This window comes from Solanum stenotomum, chromosome 4 (genome assembly GCF_019186545.1).
Source record: "Solanum stenotomum isolate F172 chromosome 4, ASM1918654v1, whole genome shotgun sequence".
Lineage (NCBI taxonomy): Eukaryota > Viridiplantae > Streptophyta > Magnoliopsida > Solanales > Solanaceae > Solanum > Solanum stenotomum.
In genome coordinates, this window is record NC_064285.1 from 15379072 (window position 1) to 15400212 (window position 21141).

Here is a 21141-nt window from a genome sequence, read left to right on the forward strand (position 1 = left end):
AAGGAGGTCTTGATCCACGGACACAGACCACGGACCGTGGTCTGATCTACGGACCGTGGGTCTGTCCGTGGGTCGAGACTTAGCCAATTTTTTTGAGCTGGCTGGGGAGGGGTTGCAGTGGTGAACCACGGTCCACCAGCACGGGCCGTGGTCTGACCTACGGTCCGTGGATGGTGACCGTAAGTTGCACCTGAAATTTTCTCAAAATCTGCATTTTTGGTCTGTTTTGAATACGGGGTGTTACATGTTGCAACTTTCAAAGTAATGACACTTAATTTCAATTGTGACTTTTTATTTCTTATACGAAAACGGAAAATATTAAAGTATATTAACTGGAGTAAAAATTGTAGTGAAGTACTATTTCGCACGCATGTTACACGGTAAAACAATGAGGAGAAATGAGTGGTATTGACAATGCATTGGAAGTTGTTCCATAAATAATTTAATGAAGCATGTTGTTGTTATTGCGGAAAAGTCTCATATATGCCATTGAACTTTCAGAAAATGCTCATTTATGCCATCCATTAAAAGTTTGGCTCATCTATGTCATTACCGTTTAAGAAAAGGCTCATTCATGCTATTATTTTTTAACAGTGGTTTTGCAAAACCATTTTTTACACGTGGCCAATTATAATTAGGCCACGTCATTAATTTTTTTTATAAAAAAATTGAAATTCTGAACAAAAATTGAATTATAATTCGGCCACGTCATTTTTTTTTTTTAATTCAATTTTTGCAAAACCATTTTTTACACGTGACCAATTATTATTCGGTCACGTCATTAATTTTTTTTATTAAAAAAATCAAAATTCTGAACAAAAATTGAATTAAAAAAATAAAATGACGTGGCCGAATTATAATTCAATTTTTGTTCAGAATTTTGATTTTTTTATAAAAAAAATTTAATGACGTGGCCGAATTATAATTGGCCATGTGTAAAAAATGGTTTTGCAAAACCACTGTTAAAAAATAATGACATGAATGAGCATTTTCTTAAACGGTAATGGCATAGATGAGCCAAACTTTTAACGAATGACATAAATGAGCCTTTTCCCTTGTTATTGTGTATGTTATACTTGTAAAACTGACAGGTGTGTATTGTGATTTGTTAGTTTTCACACACACGTTTCCTCTTAAACCCAATGTTTAATAATTTTTTTAAAAAAAATTGTAATTAAAATATCTTCGGGGATTTTTCCCTCATTTTAAAATACATAAAAAAATTAAGGTTTTATATTTAATTATTTCCTCATTAATGAAAATACATAAAAGCTTCAGTTGCAAAAAAGATAATAACTCATCATTAACTTTTTAAATATGAATTAATGTTGCCTAGGTATTAATGTTGCATTTGGATTGTGTAATTGTAATGATGGCAAACGAGCGGTCTTACAATTGCCTAGGTATTCGTTCAAAACAGCTAGTAGTACTCATTTATCTTCTAATTATGTGCTCTTTCCATTACTTTATTTTTTAATAATTATTTAATAAAAGATTTATCTTCTAAACTCATTTAATGACAAATAATAAGAATAATATATAATGAAAAATAAATATTAAGAAGAATATAGTTCAAAAAACGTTTCTATTAATTTTCAAATTATAAAATCAACATATAAGTAACTTTTTTAATCCTTTTACCAAAAAAAAAAACTTTTTTAATTCTTTTACCAAAAAAAAAACTTTTTTAATCCTAACAATCCACATACAATGAACATCCATTTTCAATCCAATCCCCTTCACTACATCCATTTAGAATGAACATCCAGCGCACTTTGTTCCAATTTAAAAAAAAGGCTCGACAACAATAACAGAACTATGGGAAGAATAAAAGAATGAGTCAAAGATCACATTATTAAATGCATAATAAATACATTTTGCCACAATTAATGAACATCATTGAGTTCAAAGGTATAATTCGGATTGATAATTTAATGTAATAAATTCCCTACATTTAATAATACATATAATCATGAATGCATCATTTTTTATTTTTTTACTTTTCTTAAATCAATAAAAGAAAATGAAGTAATGGGTGCCTTTTTTATTCATTGAATCTAATAACTTCATCTTTAAATAAAAAAAACAAAAAAAGGGTTTCACAATTAAGTAAGGACGTGACACAACCCACACGTCACGTGTCACAAATTCTTGAATTTTCCATCTATAACCTTTTACAAAACTAAAAATTACAACTCACACTCATTCTATTCAAAAACACTACACAAAACCCTTCCCTTACACAACCCCACAAAATTTCCTAAAATAAAATTATGAAGAAGATTTGTGCTTCAATATTCGAATCGATTAAAAGGGTATATTGTTAGATATTGTTGAAAGAGTGGCTTCTAGGTCATTCAAAGACTTCATAAGTCTACGATTGAGGTATATAGAAATATATAAGGAGATTTCTTAACTGTTGCTTTCATCAATATTTCCCTAATTTATTGGTTTTTTTTCAGTTCAACGCTACTCAACACACTGGGAAGTGAAGAAAGCATTTACCAAAAGGTTTCATTTGAGGACTTCCCACTATTCTCTTGGTATGTGAGGACAAGAGAACAAATAAATGAAAGGGCTTATTTTATGAGTCGGTGCATGAATGTTGGCAATAAAGAAGCATTGTACAAAGTTGGGATGGTAATTTTATTTTCTTTTTTAAGCTTGCTATTTTCAATGAGTTTTTCAGTTTGATTTTGTACTCACAAACTTAAAGATGATTTCAATAATGTTTCTGTGCTTCTTTTGTCAGATGGATTTTTTTAAAAATAATTGCCCGGAGCTTGCATTGCAAAGGCTTTGGGATGCTAAAAAAAGAGGACACAATGGCGCAACATATGTGCTTGCCATTATTTTCATTTTCGCTGGAGGCAACGACAGTAGTGACGCGGTCAAGTTCATTGGCCAAATGAAGGAAAATCTCCCTCAAAGAAGGGAAAGTAAAGAATGGAGGGAGAGTCTAATCAATATTATAGATAATGTTTGGGTTAGTAATTCCATTTTTTTTATGCAACGACCAGACCTTTGTTGCACTAGTGAACGCGAAAGTCCTGTTCGGGTGAATGGATGGCCTGTTGACAGTGACGAGGAACTGGATGATCAACCTTGTTATGAATATGCTTGTGATGTTGAGGTTGATCATGTATTTGATATTTTGTCAAAGTTTGGATTGTAATTTAGCTTCCTTTTTTGAAACTTTTGTTTGGGGCTAAATTATGTGCATAAATTGGTACTTCTAAAGTATTTTTAAGACCAATTTATGTGCTTGTAATTTGACTTTGTAATTATGTGCATAGGTTTTTGCTTCTGTTTATGAACTAATTATATTCGACTTTTACTTTCTTTCTTATTACTTATTCAACTATTATGTGTTGTAGTGGATTGTTTGTTAAAATCAACTATGAAAATCGGACATTTAAAAACAATAATTGTGTGATTATGATTTTTTTGATGTTCAGCAAAATAAGACGTTTGAAATCCCCAGATCTACAAAGAGTCTAGTTTTTTTTTATAAAAAAAATGGGGGACCTAACCTAGACTCGAACTCGTGACCTATGGACCAATCATTTAAGCTTTAACCATTCGCGCTGTAATAACATTCGTTAATAATAGCGAAAGGAAATTTATCTATTCTAGTTCATACCAGTTATTTAATGAATATCACTAGGCAATTTATAAATAAGATATTAATCAATAAATAGAGTCTAATCACCCCAAAAATGTGAAAATAAATTGATCAAAGATTGACATATACCATAACTAATTGTATTAAGATATAACCAATTATATCTTGATCATGATTATATTCATCACATTCAATTAACTTGTATCTGTGAAGGAGCATCACTCATATAATAATATATCCTTTACGTTTATTTTCACCATAGTGATTTGACTTATACTAATGAAAAATCATCATTGGTTGTAAAAAGGATCTGAATATAAACTCTTACATACTTATCCACCAAAAAAATAAGAAATTTTAAATTATTTGAAGAGAGTTGTTTTTAAAAAAAAAACTAAAATGGGGGACCTAACCTAGGCTTGAACTCGCGACCTATAGACTAATTGTTTAAGTTTTAACCATTCTCACTGCAATATCATTCATTTATAATCACGAAAGGAAATTCATTTATTCTTCTTAATATCAGCTATTTAATGAATATCACTAGGCAATTTATAAATAAGATATTATCAATAAATATAGTGTAATCACCCCTAAAAAGTGAAAATAAATTGATCAAATGTTGACATATACCATAACTAATTGTATTAAGATATAACCAATTATATCTTGATCATGATTATATTCATCACATTCAATTGACTTGTATCTGTGAAGGAGCATAGCACATATAATAATATATCCTTTACGTTTATTTTCATCATAGTGATTTGAGTTAAACTAATGAAAAATCATCATTGGTTGTAAAAAGGATCCAAATATAAACTTTTACAAACTTATTCACCAAAAAAAAAAAAAGAAATTTAAAATTATTCAAAGAGAGTTGTTTTTTAAAAAAATACTAAAATGGGGGACCTAACCTAGACTCGAACTCGCAACCTATAGACTAATTGTTTAAGTTTTAACCATTCGTGCTGCAATATCATTCATTCAAATCACGAAAGGAAATTCATTTATTCTTCTTAATATCAGCTATTTAATGAATATCACTAGGCAATTTATAAATAAGATATTATCAATAAATATAGTCTAATCACCCTTAAAAAGTGAAAATAAATTGATCAAAGGTTGACATATACCATAACTAATTGTATTAATATATAACCAATTATATCTTGATCATGATTATATTCATCACATTCAATTGAGTTGTATCTGTGAAGGAACATCACTCATATATTAATATATCCTTTACGTTTATTTTCATCATAGTGATTTGACTTATACTAATGAAAAATCATCATTAGTTATAAAAAGGATCCAAATATAAACTTTTACATACTTATTCAACAAAAAAAATAAGAAATTTAAAATTATTTGAAGAGAGTTGTTTTTTTTTAAAATAACTAAAATGGGAGACCTAAGCTAGACTCGTACTCTTGACCTATGGACTAATCGTTTAAGCTTTAACCATTCGAGCTGCAATAGCATTCGTTTATAATCATGAAAGACAATTTCTTTATTCCTCTTCATATTAGTTATTTAATGAATATATCTAGGCAATTTATAAATATGATATTTTTAATAAATATAGTCTAATCACCCCTAAAATGTGAAAATAAGTTGATCAAAGGTTGACATGTACATGACTCATTGTATTAAGATATATACCCAATTATATTTTGATCATGATTACGTTCATCACATTCAATTGACTTGTATCTATGAAGGAGCATTACTCATATAATAATATATCCTTTACGTTTATTTTTATCATAGTGATTTGACTTATACTAATGAAGAATCATCAATTCTTGTAAAAAGGATCCAAATAAAAACTTTTACAATCTTCTTTATCAAAAACATAGGAAATTAAAAATTATTTAAATCCTCAAACCTACAAAGTTGTTTTAAAAAATATAACTAAAATGGGGTACCTATAACCTAACCTCGAACTCGTGACATATGGACTATTCGTTTAAGCTTTAACCATTGGCACTGCAATAACATTCGTTTATAATCACGAAACATATATTATTATTCATTTAAAATTATTATAAATTAGTAAATAAAAGTACTTATGTTGACAGACCCAATCCACAATATAAAGACAGATCCAAAAAAAAAGGCCCAATCCAAAATATAAGGACAAATACAAAAAAGGCCCAATCCCAATACACATACAATCCTAAATGAAAAGAACATCACAAAATCGTCTTAACAAATTAATCTTTCATTGATTTTCCAACAACAAAACCCACAAAAAACATTGCTAACATAGGTATATGTTGTTCATTAGATAACAATTTCTTTTCATCCACATGCACATAATTAGAACATGATTCCCCAGTAGTTTCGTAGCTTAATTTCACTCCATCAATTCTAATATTTCAATCTTCTAAAGCTTGCACAACATCATCATAATTCTTGTATTTTCAATAGAAACTACCGCTAACTCCAATGGTCAAATTTGCACATTCTTGCCAACTTAAATATAGACCTTGTTTTTTACCCTTGAAAACAACATACACGTACTTGCCCATGAAATGACAATTATGAAAGAAATAGAGGGTTGTTGCAAATGAAGAAAAAAATTGATAAAGACCAAAAGTTTGGAACAAATATAGTTTACTCAATATAGTATTGTTGTTGATTTATTTTTTCAAATGATAATTATGAACGAAAACGAAAATAAAGCGCTTTAAAAATGAAGAAGAATAAAGAATGACCAAGAAATTGGTAGAAATAGAAATACGGAACCCATAGAAATATAATGCTCTAAATATCAATAGAGTATAAGAGTTGATATAAATTTCTTGGGCAGTGTGAAAAAGAGTATAAGTTACACTTTTCAGAAGTGGTTTCAATTTCAAAAGGTAGTGGTTTAATTGTTTTAAAAGTGATTTTACTTTGGAGGGTACTTTGGGTAAAATCAATAAATGAATTTACCCAACACCCTTTCCATTTCTGCAAAATTACGACCTTAGCCTGAAAATTACTGGTCCTGCCATTTCGTTCCAAAAAAGTGTCATGCCAAATATATTTTCCGTACCATAATATCTACCTTATTTAGAAGGCCCATATTTTGCTTATCAAGAACTGACATGTCAAAGCTAAATCACAGTAAACTAGCTAGTTACAAAATTAGAATATATATATATATATATATATATATATATATAGTGCCAGAATTTTTATCCTCTGTTTGTATCTAAAATAGTCTACATAAATGTTTACTTCCTCCGTGTTTGATGCCCTATTTGTTTGTGATTGGCATTGGTATTGACTTTCATAGCAGAGAATTTAGTAATGTTGTTCACATGCTTAGTGTTAGCTTGCATTATTTCATATTTTATCGGGGTAACATTCTTGTAATTTTTTCTATTTTCTTCAACTTTACATGATCTTCATTTTACAAGTCCTACAGAATGTAAGTTGTAAAATGAGAAAGAAAAGGTGGTTAAAATTGAAGAAGGTCAAGTTCACTAAAAATTTCCAGGATTTCTTCTGGAGCTTAGAATGTGGAGTGTTGTTTGGTCTGGATTAGAAAAAAGAATGTGGAAATATGAGTATTTGTCTATAGAACTTTGTGGAGTGTTGTTTGGTCTGGATTAATACAAGAGCAAGATAAAAACTTGTGATTCTTTTACTATTATGTGCAATAAAAAAGTAGCAAAGTCCAGAACATATTTTTGCATATTCTTTTATGTTAGTATTGACCCATTTGTTTTTGATTGGCATTAGTATTGACACTCATAGTAGAGAATTTAGTATTTGTTTACATACTGTTGTTCACATACAATATGTACGTATTTTTTTTATAAATCACCATAATGGTTGGATTAGGTTTCAGTCCTAATCATTTTATTGCATTCAATAGAGGTTACAAAAGAAGGTGAGAGCATTTATCATATCACTTATTGTGTATTTTCCTTGCAGACAGGTGATGCTAGTGACAGTAGTCGTAGTGACAATCATTGAAGTTCCATGAATAGTTGCAGGTCATTTCTTGAGTATGGATACTAGTGAACCCTTTTCATCAATAAAAGCAAAATTAGTGAATGACAGTTTTTGTAGTGATTTGAAGTTTCTTGTAATCGTAATGGTTGAAGTGAATGATATGTTTCAATTTAGTTTGTAAAACTAATAGTACACTTTATGATATATTTTTTTGTTGAAATATTTTGTTATTTCTTAATACTAATAAGCCCTTTTAGGTTTGACTATGATGTACATGTTAATTAGTCATTAATATTTAAAATAGAATTTTTTTAGCATAATGCTCTAGAAAGTTACATGTTCATTAATTACAGGGGTTAGAATTCCTGTTAATCTTGACGTAAAATTTATGATTTGTGGAGGTTTTGACTCTCAAAGTTCACAAATTGCTGGAGTTTTGACTCCTAGATATTGAAGTGCAGTTTTATAGATATGCATTTGTGGGTTCAAAATCCCCATTAATAAGCCCCCGCTAATGGTAACAGGGGTTCGTCCAAAACTCCCGGGACTTAATTGTAGCACACCTAATTGCAGGAGTTCTCTCAACCGCCGTAACACTAAATTGTGGGGGTTACTGACCGTCAGAACATGTAATTTTAACCCCCGCAATTTAGGCATTTTTTTGTAGTGTGAATTTTTATCCTTATTCACTTTCTGACCAGATTGGGTCTCATAATCCTATAGAATTGATACTATTTTCTTTAAAGAATATGCATTAGTTGATGTAAAGATAATAATATCATCTGCATAAGTAAGATGATTTAGATTATAACTCCATTTTGGTAAGTGATAGCCTACATATTTATCATCATCAAATAAAGAGTTTAGAGCCCTAGCCAGAACTTTAGATGACAATATAAAAATCAATCCAACATCTGGTTTATAATTTAGAAACTCACATAGCTAATACATGTATAAGCTATGAGAAAATGTATGTATTATTTTATGCATGGTAAAATGTGAAATAAATAATACATAAATAATCAACTTCTAAATAAAATTATGCATTAATTTCTTCATAACTTTAATCAGCAAACCAACAACCCCTAAAGGATCACTAGCTTGACTCGTTTGGGAATTTTTCCTTGTAGTTGTCGTTGAGCTCGACCTCTTGCTTCTTGAGCATCATAGTTGAAAGGATCAATAATGAATGTTTCAAGCACCACACTATTTTCAATAAGGTAAGTTGCAAGTACCATATCAACAAAACCACCAAGGTAACCACTATATTTAACTTCTTTGAGATGTTGATGGGGACACTTTTTTCGTATAGTTCTATTTTTGGAGATTGTCGTTTCATGCCATGCAAGCTGAAATGGAAAAAAAAAAAGGTAAGTAAAATATAACTCGTATGAAGGCAAGGAAAACATTTTTTCTAACATAATTGCAATTGAGTTTAATTTACATATACCAATAATGAAAAGAAATTCTTATTCCATAGATATACATGTAACTATGATTAAAAAAAAAAGAGGATTGAACAATTTTATTTTATTTTTGGTTGAAGGTTAACAATCAATACAATCGGCATACAAAATTGGCATTGGTTAAAATAACAAGGAAAAATAGATTTAACGTGAGAATATGTAGGAAACTTATTAGTACTAAATTCTTAATAATTAGTAATTGTTAGTTTGGATTTAGTTTATTCAAACCCATGTTATTTTAATATATAAATAATTTATGGAAGAAAAAATCTTCCATATTCAGATAACTCTTTTTTGGAGGAAAATGTTTTGTACTGCTATAAATTGAGAATCATTCTTTTCTACAATAAAATAATAGGATAAACAATTTAGTCTTCAACAATTAATTTTTACTTTCAATTATATCTTTAATGACAAATTCTTATAGTTAAACAACTGAAATGATATGTTTAAGCCAGCCATCCTGCCTATGTATAATTAAGCTTGAAAAGTTGTTATTTTAAAACTATACCTAATCAAATTATGTCATATATATTAAAAATGAAAAAATATTTATGAAAAATAACCTAAGAATAGGGTTAAAGAATAAACTCATACGTACCTCAATATGCAGTTTTTGCAAATATGGAGATGCTTCTATTAGTGGAGTAATACCAAGTAGGGATTCCGTCACGCCTACGACTTTCAACACAAGCACTTTGAGATTGTTGAACTTTGGCAAAGTATGATCAAGAAAACAATGATTCTGAAACAATCAAACAAATTAAAAAATACAACCGTAAAATCAAGCTTTATTTATTAATTATATAGTCTAGCTCTATGGAATACATTAATATATAATTTCACAGATTCAAGTGAAAGTGTCGTCAGTAGAGTGAAAAAGGTTGTAAACGTATGAACAAGTTCACATATCAATGCTCTACTCATCTTGAAATCAATAGTAAGAACTGAAGTAACATTCTTGAGAAGAAAATTTGATTTCCATCCTATGTATTTAAAAGAGTCAACATCAACGTTGTTGAAAGCCAAAACTTTGAGACTACCAAATGGCGATAAATTTAATCTAAAACTTGAGATGAGCTTAAACGGAAAGGTGTAACGCCTATGCTCGTTTTTACTAAGTGACAAGTCTAGTTGAAAGATTTCAACCTTTTTCTTTGATACTACAAAGTTGAGACATTTATCGATTACACGCTTAAAACGCTTATGAAAAGGAAAAGAGAGAGTGAATTCTTCTAAGTGACCACCCTTGTGGAAATCCAAAACATTATTAGTCAAATTGATATGCTTCATATCCCTTCCTTTCGGCACAACCTTGGATAATAAAACATCTTCCATGTAATAAACTGTGAAACATCGAATTTGAGATGTGTGACATGCATCCAGAGATACTGCCATTGAATTGAAACGGAACTTGTTAGTACTGCAACTATTGTTTTGTTGTCTTCTACTACAATGCATTCTTCTAAAGAGAATAATCAACAAAACAGAGAAGATAAAAGAACAACCCATCAAAACTACATCCATTTTGCAATAGTAAATAAATGGAACTTTCTTTTCTGCCCAATTATATAGCTTTGAGTTGTAAATGGATTTGGTTTTTATTATTACTTTTCTAATTCTGACACCCTTTATATGAGAAGCCATTTTTGGATATGGTTTCATAAAATTTCCTATGTTTCTTATATAGTTTATTCTCTCATCATCATACTGTCACGCCCCGAGCCTACACCCTGGGCGTGGCCGGCACTTGAAGACCATTGCTGGCCCCAAGCGAACCCTTGGCCTGGCTTACTAAACTCAGCGGAAAAACTTAACTCAACAGAATAACTCCATGCAATGAAAGGTCATAAAACAACCCAACTGATAAAATCTTGGCCAAAAAGGCAACTCGTATCTCAAAATAGAATATTTATATATATACATAGATGAGAGACTCAATACTAACTGACTGACTGACTGTCTATGAAGCCTCTATAACACTGAGATGGATTTTAGGACAGACCCCGCAACATCCTAATAAAGCAAAACTAGGAACGCAAAATAACAGAGTCCTCCGAAAGGCAAGGAGGCTCACCACTGACTCTGGAGTGCTCAGCTGGATCAACGACGTGCTGGATGCTGATCCTGGGTTCCTGTATCTGCATCATCATAAGATGTAGGCCAACTGGCATCAGTACATTGAATGTACGAGTATGTGAGATGGAAAGCTAAACCACAACTTAAGCTTGAAAGGAGTACAAGAGAACACTTACCTTAGCTCTGATCGACTCATGAATGACTGAACTCAAAAGTAAAGCAATACGACACATGCAATACATAAAGCTTGTAAAACATTATAAACAACTTAGTTCGTTAAGGATAAAGCAATAACAAACTCAACTTTACTTATATAAAAGTAATATAACTTTAGTGGGAGATTCTTTAACCGACAACCACCACTATGAGCCCTAGTGGTGATACAACGTCTTACATCACGTTGCCCAAGGACCATCCTATACCTTGCCGTGATATAGGACCTTACTTAACTTAGTGGATCCACTAGCTTAACTTACGTGATCATCTAAAAAGAATGACCCGTCAAGTCCCATGTTGGCTACATGGTTCTTATGGAGGGTTGAGTTAATATGAACTCGCGTCCCCAATTTGGTGCTCAATACTACTCCCAAAAATACTTTGGCTCATAAGTGTTTTAAACAAATCTTTCTTTAGTTTGAGATAATTGCTCAAAGCTTAGCCCAAAGGCTCTCTTGGAAAACATAGTTCCTTTCTTACTCAAATGTAAAAACATTTATAAACTTCTTTGGGAATACTTAGTTCCCTTATAACTTTTGAGAAAATGAACTCAACTTGAAACTTGAGCCTTAAAACGAAGTTAAAACGTTCAATTAAGAGTCTTGAAAAACTCTAAAGACTTGCTTTGACTTACTTCTTAACTTCTAAGCTTGACTCTAACTGTCACACCCCGAGCCTACACCCTGGACGTGGCCGGCACTCGAAGACCATTGTTGGCCCCCAAGTGAACCCTTGGCCTAGCTTTCTTAACTCAGCGGAAACCTAACTCAACATAATAACTCAATACAATGAAAGAGCATAAAAACAACTCAACTGATAAAAATCTAGCCAAAAAGGTAACTCGAGTCCCAAAATAGAATATTTACATATATATACACAAAAGAGAGACTCAACTAACTGACTGACTGTCTATGAAGCCTCTATAACACTGAGATGGATGTTGGGACAGACCCCGCAACATCTTAACAAAATAAAACTAAAAGAACAGAACAACCGAGTCCTCCGGAAAGCAAGAAGGCTCACCACTGACTCTGGAGTGCTCAACTGGATCAACGGCGAGCTGGATGCTGATCCTGGGTACCTGCGTCTGCATAATAACAAGATGCAGGCCAACTGGCATCAGTACATGGAATGTACGAGTATGCAAGTTGGAAAGCTAAACAACAACTTAAGCTTGAAAGGGATACAAAAGAGAACTTACCTTGGCTCTGTTCAACTCATGAATAACTGAACTCAGTATAAAGCAATAAGACACATGCAATATATATAAAGCTTGTAAAACTATTTAAAACATGACGTCAAAATCATATATATAATATCATGAAAATACCATGCTTCCTCTCAAAGTCTACTTGTGCAATGCATGAATGAAGTCCCATACCCCCATCCATACTAAGCAGAACCCCTCGAGGAACCATGTAATTTCTACTGTGGGAGTTCTCTAACCGACAGCCACCGCTACATGTATAAGTAGTGATACAACGTTTTACCTCACGTTGCCCAAGGACCATCCTATACCTTGCCGTGATATAGGACCTTACTTTAACTTTTGCTTAATGGATCCACTAGCTTAACTTTCGTGATCATCTAAAAAGTATGATCCGAGAAAACCCATGTTTGGCTACATGGTTCTTATGGAGAGTTGAGTTAATATGAACTCGTGTCCCCAATTCGGTGCTCAAGATTACTCCTAAAAATACTTTAGATCATAAGTGTTTTAAACATATCTTTCTTTTGTTGAGATAATTAATCAAAACTTAGCTCAAAGGCTCTTGAAAACTCTTTCTAAAAAAAGACATCTCAAAACCATATTTTAATATGATCATTGATGACTCGGGATATTCATACTACTTAAACATTGATGGTATATCTAGAGACCATACTGTTTAAACATTGATGACATACTCGATTTGTCATACTAATCATATCTTAGAAACTCTTTTGCAAAACTCATCTTTTCTCAAAAAGAGATAGTACTCAAAATGCTCAAAACACTTTTGGAAATCTTAGTTTCCTCTCATCGTAAGTGTGAAAACATTTATAAACTTCTTTGGGAAATACTTAGTTCCCTAATAACTTTTGAGAAATGCACTTGACTCTTACTCTTGACTTAACTTGAAACTCTTGACTTAACTTGAAACTCTTGACTTAACTCAAAACTATTGACTTAAAATGAAGTTAAAACGTTCAATGAAGACCCTTGAAAACTTTGAAGACTTGCTTTGGCTTACTTCTTAACTTCTAAGCTTGGCTCTAACTTCACTTGACTTCTAACTTGACTTGACTTGATCCTAACTCGCCTTGAATTGAATTATGGATTCAAGGTATATGATCACATGTTTATGGATGAGTTCTTGACGTTTAGACGTACGTTGGAGTGTTGAAAACAACTATGAAACATAGGTATATTACCAAGGAACATGTATGAAAAAATGGGAAATGAAAGGAAAAGGAAGGATTGGCGTCCTTGGCGCTCTAAGAGGCGCGGGGCGCCAGCCCTCAAACTTCAGAGGGGCCTGCTGGGTGTTCTTTCAGGCGCTCTGCCCTAAGGGGAAAGTTCAACATCCCTTTTTGGGGTGCACTGGCTGGCGCGACACCCCAGCCCTTTTCCCCCAAAAATCCTACTTTTTCCCCTTGGTTCTTTCCAACTCTAAACCCTCTCAACCTCAAAGGTTCCAACAACAAACACTTGGGATAATAAATCCCTCAACATACAGTGGATTTCAACTCAAAAACACAACTGGAAACATGTACTAAACCAGCAAGAAACTTCAACAACACAACCACAAGAATTCAACAATCACAACCCAACAACTTCAACAACACAACCAATCTTTTCTCAAAAATAAAAATGAGTTTGGTGTGTGGGGGAAAGGATCAACCCAACACTAAGAACTCACATACCTTAATAGGGATCACCCCCGACGAAATCCACGATGATCTCCTTGCTTGATCTTCCCTTTCTCCTCTTCTTCTCCTCTTCTTTCTCTCTTATCTCCCAAGCCCTAACTCTCACTCTTACTCTCACTCTTTAAAATGGGACAAAATGATCCAAAAATCAGTCTAACACCTCAATATAACCCAAAGAAATGATTAGGGAAAAGACCAAAATGCCCTTAAAATTTCCGGACGGATCCCCTGCCAACTGCCCAACTTTCAAAGGGTATAACTCGTTCATACGAACTCGAAATCGAGCAAACTCGGTGGCGTTGGAAAGATCATTCCACAATCTTCGCAAACATAACTGGAACTACTCCTAAATCATCCTGAGCTAGGAGTTATGACTGCTCAAAGTTGGCCAAAAACTCACTGATTTCCACACCAATTTTCCAGATTTTCATTTTTTTTTTAATTCCTTCCAAAAATGACTATTTCCGATTTTTAAGCCTCTTCATAGGTATTACATATTGTCGGATGTTACACTAACTTCACTTGACTTTGATCCTAACTTTCCTCGAATTGGATTAAGGATTCAAGGGTAAAGATCTCATGTTTATGAATGAGTTCGTGATGTTTAGATGTACCTTAGGGTGTTGAAAATAACTAGAAAACATAGGTACATTACCAAGGAACATGTATGAAAAAGTGGGGAAGAAATGAGGAGAACTGGCGTCCTTGGCGCTCTGAGAGGCGCGGGGCGCCAGCCCTCAAAATCCAGAAGGCCTGCTGGGCGCACTGCATGGTGCGCCGCCCCAAGGGGGGAACTTCAGAGCCCCTTTTGGGGCGTGCTGGCTGGCGCGACGCCCCTGCCTTTTTCCCAGAAAATCCGACTTTTCTTCTTAGTTTCTCCAACTCTAAATCCTCTCAACAACAAAGGTTATTTCCCCAAACAGTCATAATCATTAAAACCCTCAATATACAATAGATTCAACTCGAAATTCCATCCGGAAACATGTACGAAATCAACTAGAAACTTCAACAACACTACCACAAGAATTCAACAACCACAACCACAACTTCAACAAACACAACCAATCTTTTCTCGGAATTAAAACGAGTTTGGCATGTGGGGGAATTAACCAACCCAACACTATGATCTCACATACCTTAATAGGGATCACCCCCGACGAAAACCACGACGATCTTGACGAAACCTTGCTTCTTCTTCTCTTTCTCCTCTTCTTTCTCTCTTCTCTCAAAAGCCCTAACTCTCACTTTAAAAAGGAAAAACTGATTTAAAATCAGTCTAAAACCTTAATATAACCAAAAGAAATGGTTAGGAAAAAGACCAAAATACCCTTACAAATTCGGACTAAACTGCCCTGTGCCAACAACCCAACTTCCAAAGGGCATAACTTACTCATACGAACTCGGAATTGAGCAAACTCAGCGGCGTTGGAAAGATCATTCCAAGAGCTTTCCAAACATAACTAGAAATTTATCTAACTCATCCTGAGATAGGAGTTATGACTGCTCAAAGTTGACCAAAAACTCTTATTTTCCCATACTTAACCAAATTTTCCAGATTTTTGAATTCTTTCCAAAAATGACTATTTCCAATTTCCAACTTCTTCATAGTTATTTCGACTTACACAATCTTACACATACATTGAATGTTTTTGATAAAGATAGAATTAATAATATTTGATTAAAAAATAATGACTTTATGTATAATGAATTTATTTTTTACAATGAATGATTGAATTCTTGAAATTATTTTACAATGAATGCTTTAACAAAAAAATATATTACAATGAATTATACACATACATTGTACTACATTGTACTACATTGTACTTATATATAATGATTTTTTTTTTTATAGGAATTCAATAAATATGATATTTAATTTAGTAAAATAACAATGATTTTGATGTATTCATTGTCTTTTATGTACAATAATAATTATTTTTAATGTGAATTCAGTAAATTTGTTACAATGATTTTGATGTAATCAAAATTAACCTTTATTGAATTTAAAACCCTCTTTAAATGAATGAAAAATAATTTATTAATTAAATAATACCTCTACAAAATAATAGTGTTTTGTCACGACCCAACCCACCGGGTAATGCGGACACCTACATACTATCACCTAATAGGAGAACCCTCTTATCCCAATAGTTACAAATGCGGAAAATTAAATAAAACGAAAATAAATATGCTAATAACTGGATTTTATAAATAAGGACCCTTAACACAATTTCGGTTAAGACTCGTAAAGTAATTAACACCCCCAAGGATATAGTCTAAACAGGTACAAGAGCTACTAAGAGTGCAACAGGACATAATAAACAAAAGACACAGCTCCCACCATGCGGAAGGAAAAGTAGAAGCTTCTGGAGAATTTATTCGTCTTCATCTAATGAAACACCACCGATCCTGCTTCCATACTATGCCCCAAAGGCTAGCAAGAGTAGTATCAGTACAAAATCACACGTACTGGTAGGCATCATCGGTCAACCTGACGCCCACCGCATAACATAAGAAATCAACTAGCAAGAATATACAATAAACCACTCGTTTCTCCACCTTTACCATCTCTGGAATACCTCATAATTACACTAGCACCCTTACTACTAACCCCCTTATCAGTCAACCTACTTACTAGGTTCTTGACCTTAGCCTAACCATTTTAACGCACATGAGAGTCCACAAATAGAACTACAAGCACTCCGACTAACCACCCACGACATACCCTTCCTCCAAGGTAAAATCCACCAACGTATTTACATCACGTACACTACCTCCCACTTCTAGCCCTGGCAACACATGGACAACCCTTTTCTCGAACACTAGAAACTCTTGAACCCTTGAGCTCTCCACATATCGTATCACATAGTAGAACAATCAGATATGGGTCAGCATAATCATTTAACAAATCCGGAGAAAACAACATCAACCATCACTTACGGACAACGTACAGTTTCACAAGCCAAGATATACCATAATGTCAAGTAGTTGGTCCTCTCATGGAACCCAAACCCAAACCCAAACTGTTAGCATACCAGAACGTGGTACCCGATCCAATGTTATGCCGAAATGTGGCAACCGATCCAATGTTTATGTCGGAACGTGGCAACCGATCCATAATTATGCCAGAACGTGGCAACCGATCCCAGTTAGTGTGTCGTAACTCAACATCTGATCCATTCAACACGCCGCAATCACAATCACAAGTAAATTCTCAAATTCATATAGTCAAGTCATGATTTATGGCATACCACTTCAATTATTCTCATATACGATTAGTGTGATTCATAATGCAACATTCTCATACATACACGCATTATAAGGAAGCAAGAACAACCACATATCATACAATCATGGAATCACGACAATCACAATGAAGCGTTCATCGACATATATCTCTTAACAATAACTCGACCATAATTAACCCTAGTTCATCATATGAAGGAAATGATGGATTACATGGATTTCCTATTTCAAAAAGTTGTGGCGATGCTCGGGTATTAGATACAAATGATACCATATCTGGATTAGATGATGAAGAAAGAAATTCGGACTTTCAGAGTGATTTTTGGAAAGGTGCTCTTATGGGCTATGGAAGTGGACTATGTATTGGATTATCCATAATACATTTCATGATTTCAACTGGAAAACCGATATGGCTTGCAAGAATCATCATAGAGATGGAGCACAAATTAATTATGGGAAGGAGAAAGAAGCAGTGAAGGCAAAGGAATTACAGAAGAAGAAACAATCATTTCTAGATAAGTTATAAGAAGGATAACTAATCACTGTTTTCAATGATGTTTAATCAGTTTTTGGACCTTTTTTTAGGATTTCAAGCAAAAATATTTCAGCTATTTCTTATAAGAAAAGATGCATTAATTAAGTGGTAGACGTACTATCTTTAAGTAATCCTGATTTGCCTTAGATATGCTTTTTGTTGGAAAGGAAGAATTCCTGTTTGCAGTGTATTGAATGAAGTGCGTAGCATTTATCCTCAAAAGTTACTTCTGTTGATAGAAAAATGGTGCCATCAAAAGAAATTACATCAACAAAAGTATAAAGAAGCATATTTGGCCATTTTTGAACACATGTTTATGCATTCAAGTGCTAAAGTTATCAAAGATGCCTCTGCTATGATAATATCACATGTTTATGCATGAATAGCCTTCTTCTTCTTACATAGCTTTTCACTTTTTAAACTCTTGATTCCCCTATCTCTACCAACCAAGCCCGTATAACTGTGTATTCATTTAAGGAAGCTATATGTGAATAAATCCTTGAGATGAATTTCCTCTTTCGTAATCTTGCTGAAAACATGTAATGTTTTTAGGTTACACAGGCATCCATTCATGCCTGTATAACTTTTTGAACCTTAGATGGTACCAGTGGTATTAGTGACACTATCCTAATCAATGTTTACCTTAGGTACTTTGTATCCACAGATCATCTTCCATGGACAGATTTGCTCTTCATCTGTTGAGATAACCAACCAGATTTAACTTAAAAATATCTTTTCTTGGAACCATTTTGAGGCAACCATTGTTGTTCTCATCAGCTTTAATACCTGTGCCGATACCTCCTGAATTTTTTTGCCCCCTCTCACTGGAGAGATAAACTCACATGGTCATAGTATTTTAGTAGCCGATGAACACACCCTTGTAGGTTATAATCGAACTAAGCTTTACTGCTGGAGAGAAGTGTATTATTTTATTAGTACTAGTTTTTGGATACCCCCGTATAATCGAACTAAGCTGTACTGTTTCTTCATCCAAATTACCTCATCTCTCTAACAAACATCAAACCAGTTCACTTCTAAAATTCAAGAACACACTTACTGTAGATTCCTCAGCCTCTTATCTTTGTCAAGAGCCTTATCCAAAAATGAGTTCATGGAATATGAGCAGAGATTGTTGCTCATGGGATGGTGTCATATGCGATGAGATGACTGGCCATGTCATTGAACTGGACCTCAGCTGCAGCAATCTTGCTGGGACCATCGATTCCAATAGCAGCCTCTTCCAACTCTCTCATCTCCAAAGGCTTGATCTTTCTCTGAATAACTTCTCCAATTCTCACATCTCCCCTGAATTTGGAAAGTTTTCGAGCTTGACACATCTTGATCTTTCTGACTCCAATTTCTCTGGTCAAATTCCTTCTGAAATCTCTCATCTTTCCAAGTTGCAGTCTCTTCGTCTCTATGGTCGTCTACGACTCATAGCTCACGATTTTAAATTGTTCCTTCAGAACTTGACCCAATTAATAGAGCTAGATCTTACTTCCATAAACATCTCTTCCACCATTCCTTTGAATTTTTCTTCTCATTTAACAACTCTTAGGTTGGGAGATACAGCATTGTATGGGATAATACCTGAGACTATATTTCACCTGCCAAACTTGGAAGCACTTCACTTATGGGAAAATTTTCAGCACAGTGGTTATTTTCCAAAGACCAAATGGAACAGCAGCACATCTCTCCAGAAGTTACAACTCAGTTTTGTGAATTTTCCTCATAATTTTCCCGAGTCTATTGGCTATCTAACTTCACTGCGTTATTTGTATCTTCAAAATTGCAACCTTAGAGGGCCTATTCCTGAATCTCTTTTGAAGCTCACTCGCATAGAGGATTTGTACCTTCAATATAACTCCCTGAATGGAACAATACCATCAAGGATTTTCTCCCTTCCATCACTAAGTCATTTAGTCTTGAGCAATAACCACTTTTCTGGTCAGTTTGAGGATTTCAATTCCAATTCACTAATCTTGATTGATTTAAGCAATAATCAATTGCAAGACCATCTTCCCAACTCAATTCAAAACCTTGTGAACCTAACAGATCTTGATCTTTCTTTCAATAATTTTCATGTGGATGTCAGCCTCTTTTCAGACCTCAAACAACTTTCGTATCTTAGTCTTTCATACAATACTATTGATGAAAAGGAAGTTAACTCTACTTTGCCTGAGTCACTTGAGTACTTACTATTGACCGCATGTGAAGTGAAAGAATTGGAGTTTCTAAGATCTACAAAACAGCTTTCCAACTTGGATCTTTCAAATAATAAGCTTCAAGGAAGAATTCCTGATTGGGCATGGTCTAACTGGATGTCGTTAATAACTCTTAATATATCCCACAATATGCTGACGAGTGTGGATACAATTCCTCTTCAGATTGTATATACTATTGATTTACGGTCCAATTTGCTTCAAGGTTCACTAGCTATTCCACCAAATTCCACAACATTCTTCTTCATATCCTATAATTATCTCAGTGAAGAAATTCCTTCAGATATTTGCAATTTAACATCACTTGTAATGCTAGATTTGGCAAGAAACAATTTACGTGGAGAAATTCCGCCATGTTAGGGAAAAATCACTGCCCTCCAAGTTTTGGATATGCGCCACAACAATCTTTCTAGGAACATTCCAACGACTTTCAGCAATGGAAGTTCACTGAGCAGCCTTAACTTTAATGGAAATAAACTAGAAGGGAAAACTCCTCAATCTTTGGCCAATTGCAAAAGCTTGCAGCTTCTTGATTTAAGCAATAATAACCTCAGTGGCACATTTCCTGTGTGGTTGGGAGCTCTTCCAAATCTGCTAGTTTTAAGCTTGAGATCAAACAAATTGCATGGACCCATCAGAAAATCAAGGATTGAGAACATGTTTCCTGAGCTCCGAATCATAGATCTCTCTTATAATGCCTTCTCGGGAAACTTACCTTCGAGTTTGTTTCAACATCTGAAAGCCATGAGGACAATTGATCCATCAATGGGAGCACCAAGATATCATGAAGATACATATTACGAAGATTCTATTACAGTTGCAACCAAGCGATTTTATCGTGAAATTGTGAGAATCTTGTATTTGTACACAGTTATCGAT

The 21141-nt window shown here is 33.6% G+C and overlaps 2 protein-coding genes across 2 annotated transcripts in view; both read left to right on the plus strand.

The window, feature by feature from the left end:
* The window catches only part of LOC125861306 (uncharacterized), an 8554-nt gene extending 5379 nt beyond the window's left edge, over window positions 1–3175 (plus strand). The window contains exons 2-3 of the mRNA XM_049541233.1: window positions 2463–2640; window positions 2753–3175. Coding sequence (XP_049397190.1) covers window positions 2463–2640; window positions 2753–3175 — 601 coding nt within the window. The remainder of the gene's footprint in view (window positions 1–2462; window positions 2641–2752) is intronic.
* Window positions 3176–19065: 15890 nt separating this feature from the next.
* On the plus strand, window positions 19066–20622 carry LOC125861307 (receptor-like protein Cf-9). The gene has a single exon (XM_049541234.1). It carries the CDS (start codon window positions 19144–19146, stop codon window positions 20620–20622), a length of 1479 nt encoding a protein of 492 aa, XP_049397191.1. The 5' UTR covers window positions 19066–19143.
* Window positions 20623–21141: the final 519 nt, after the last annotated feature.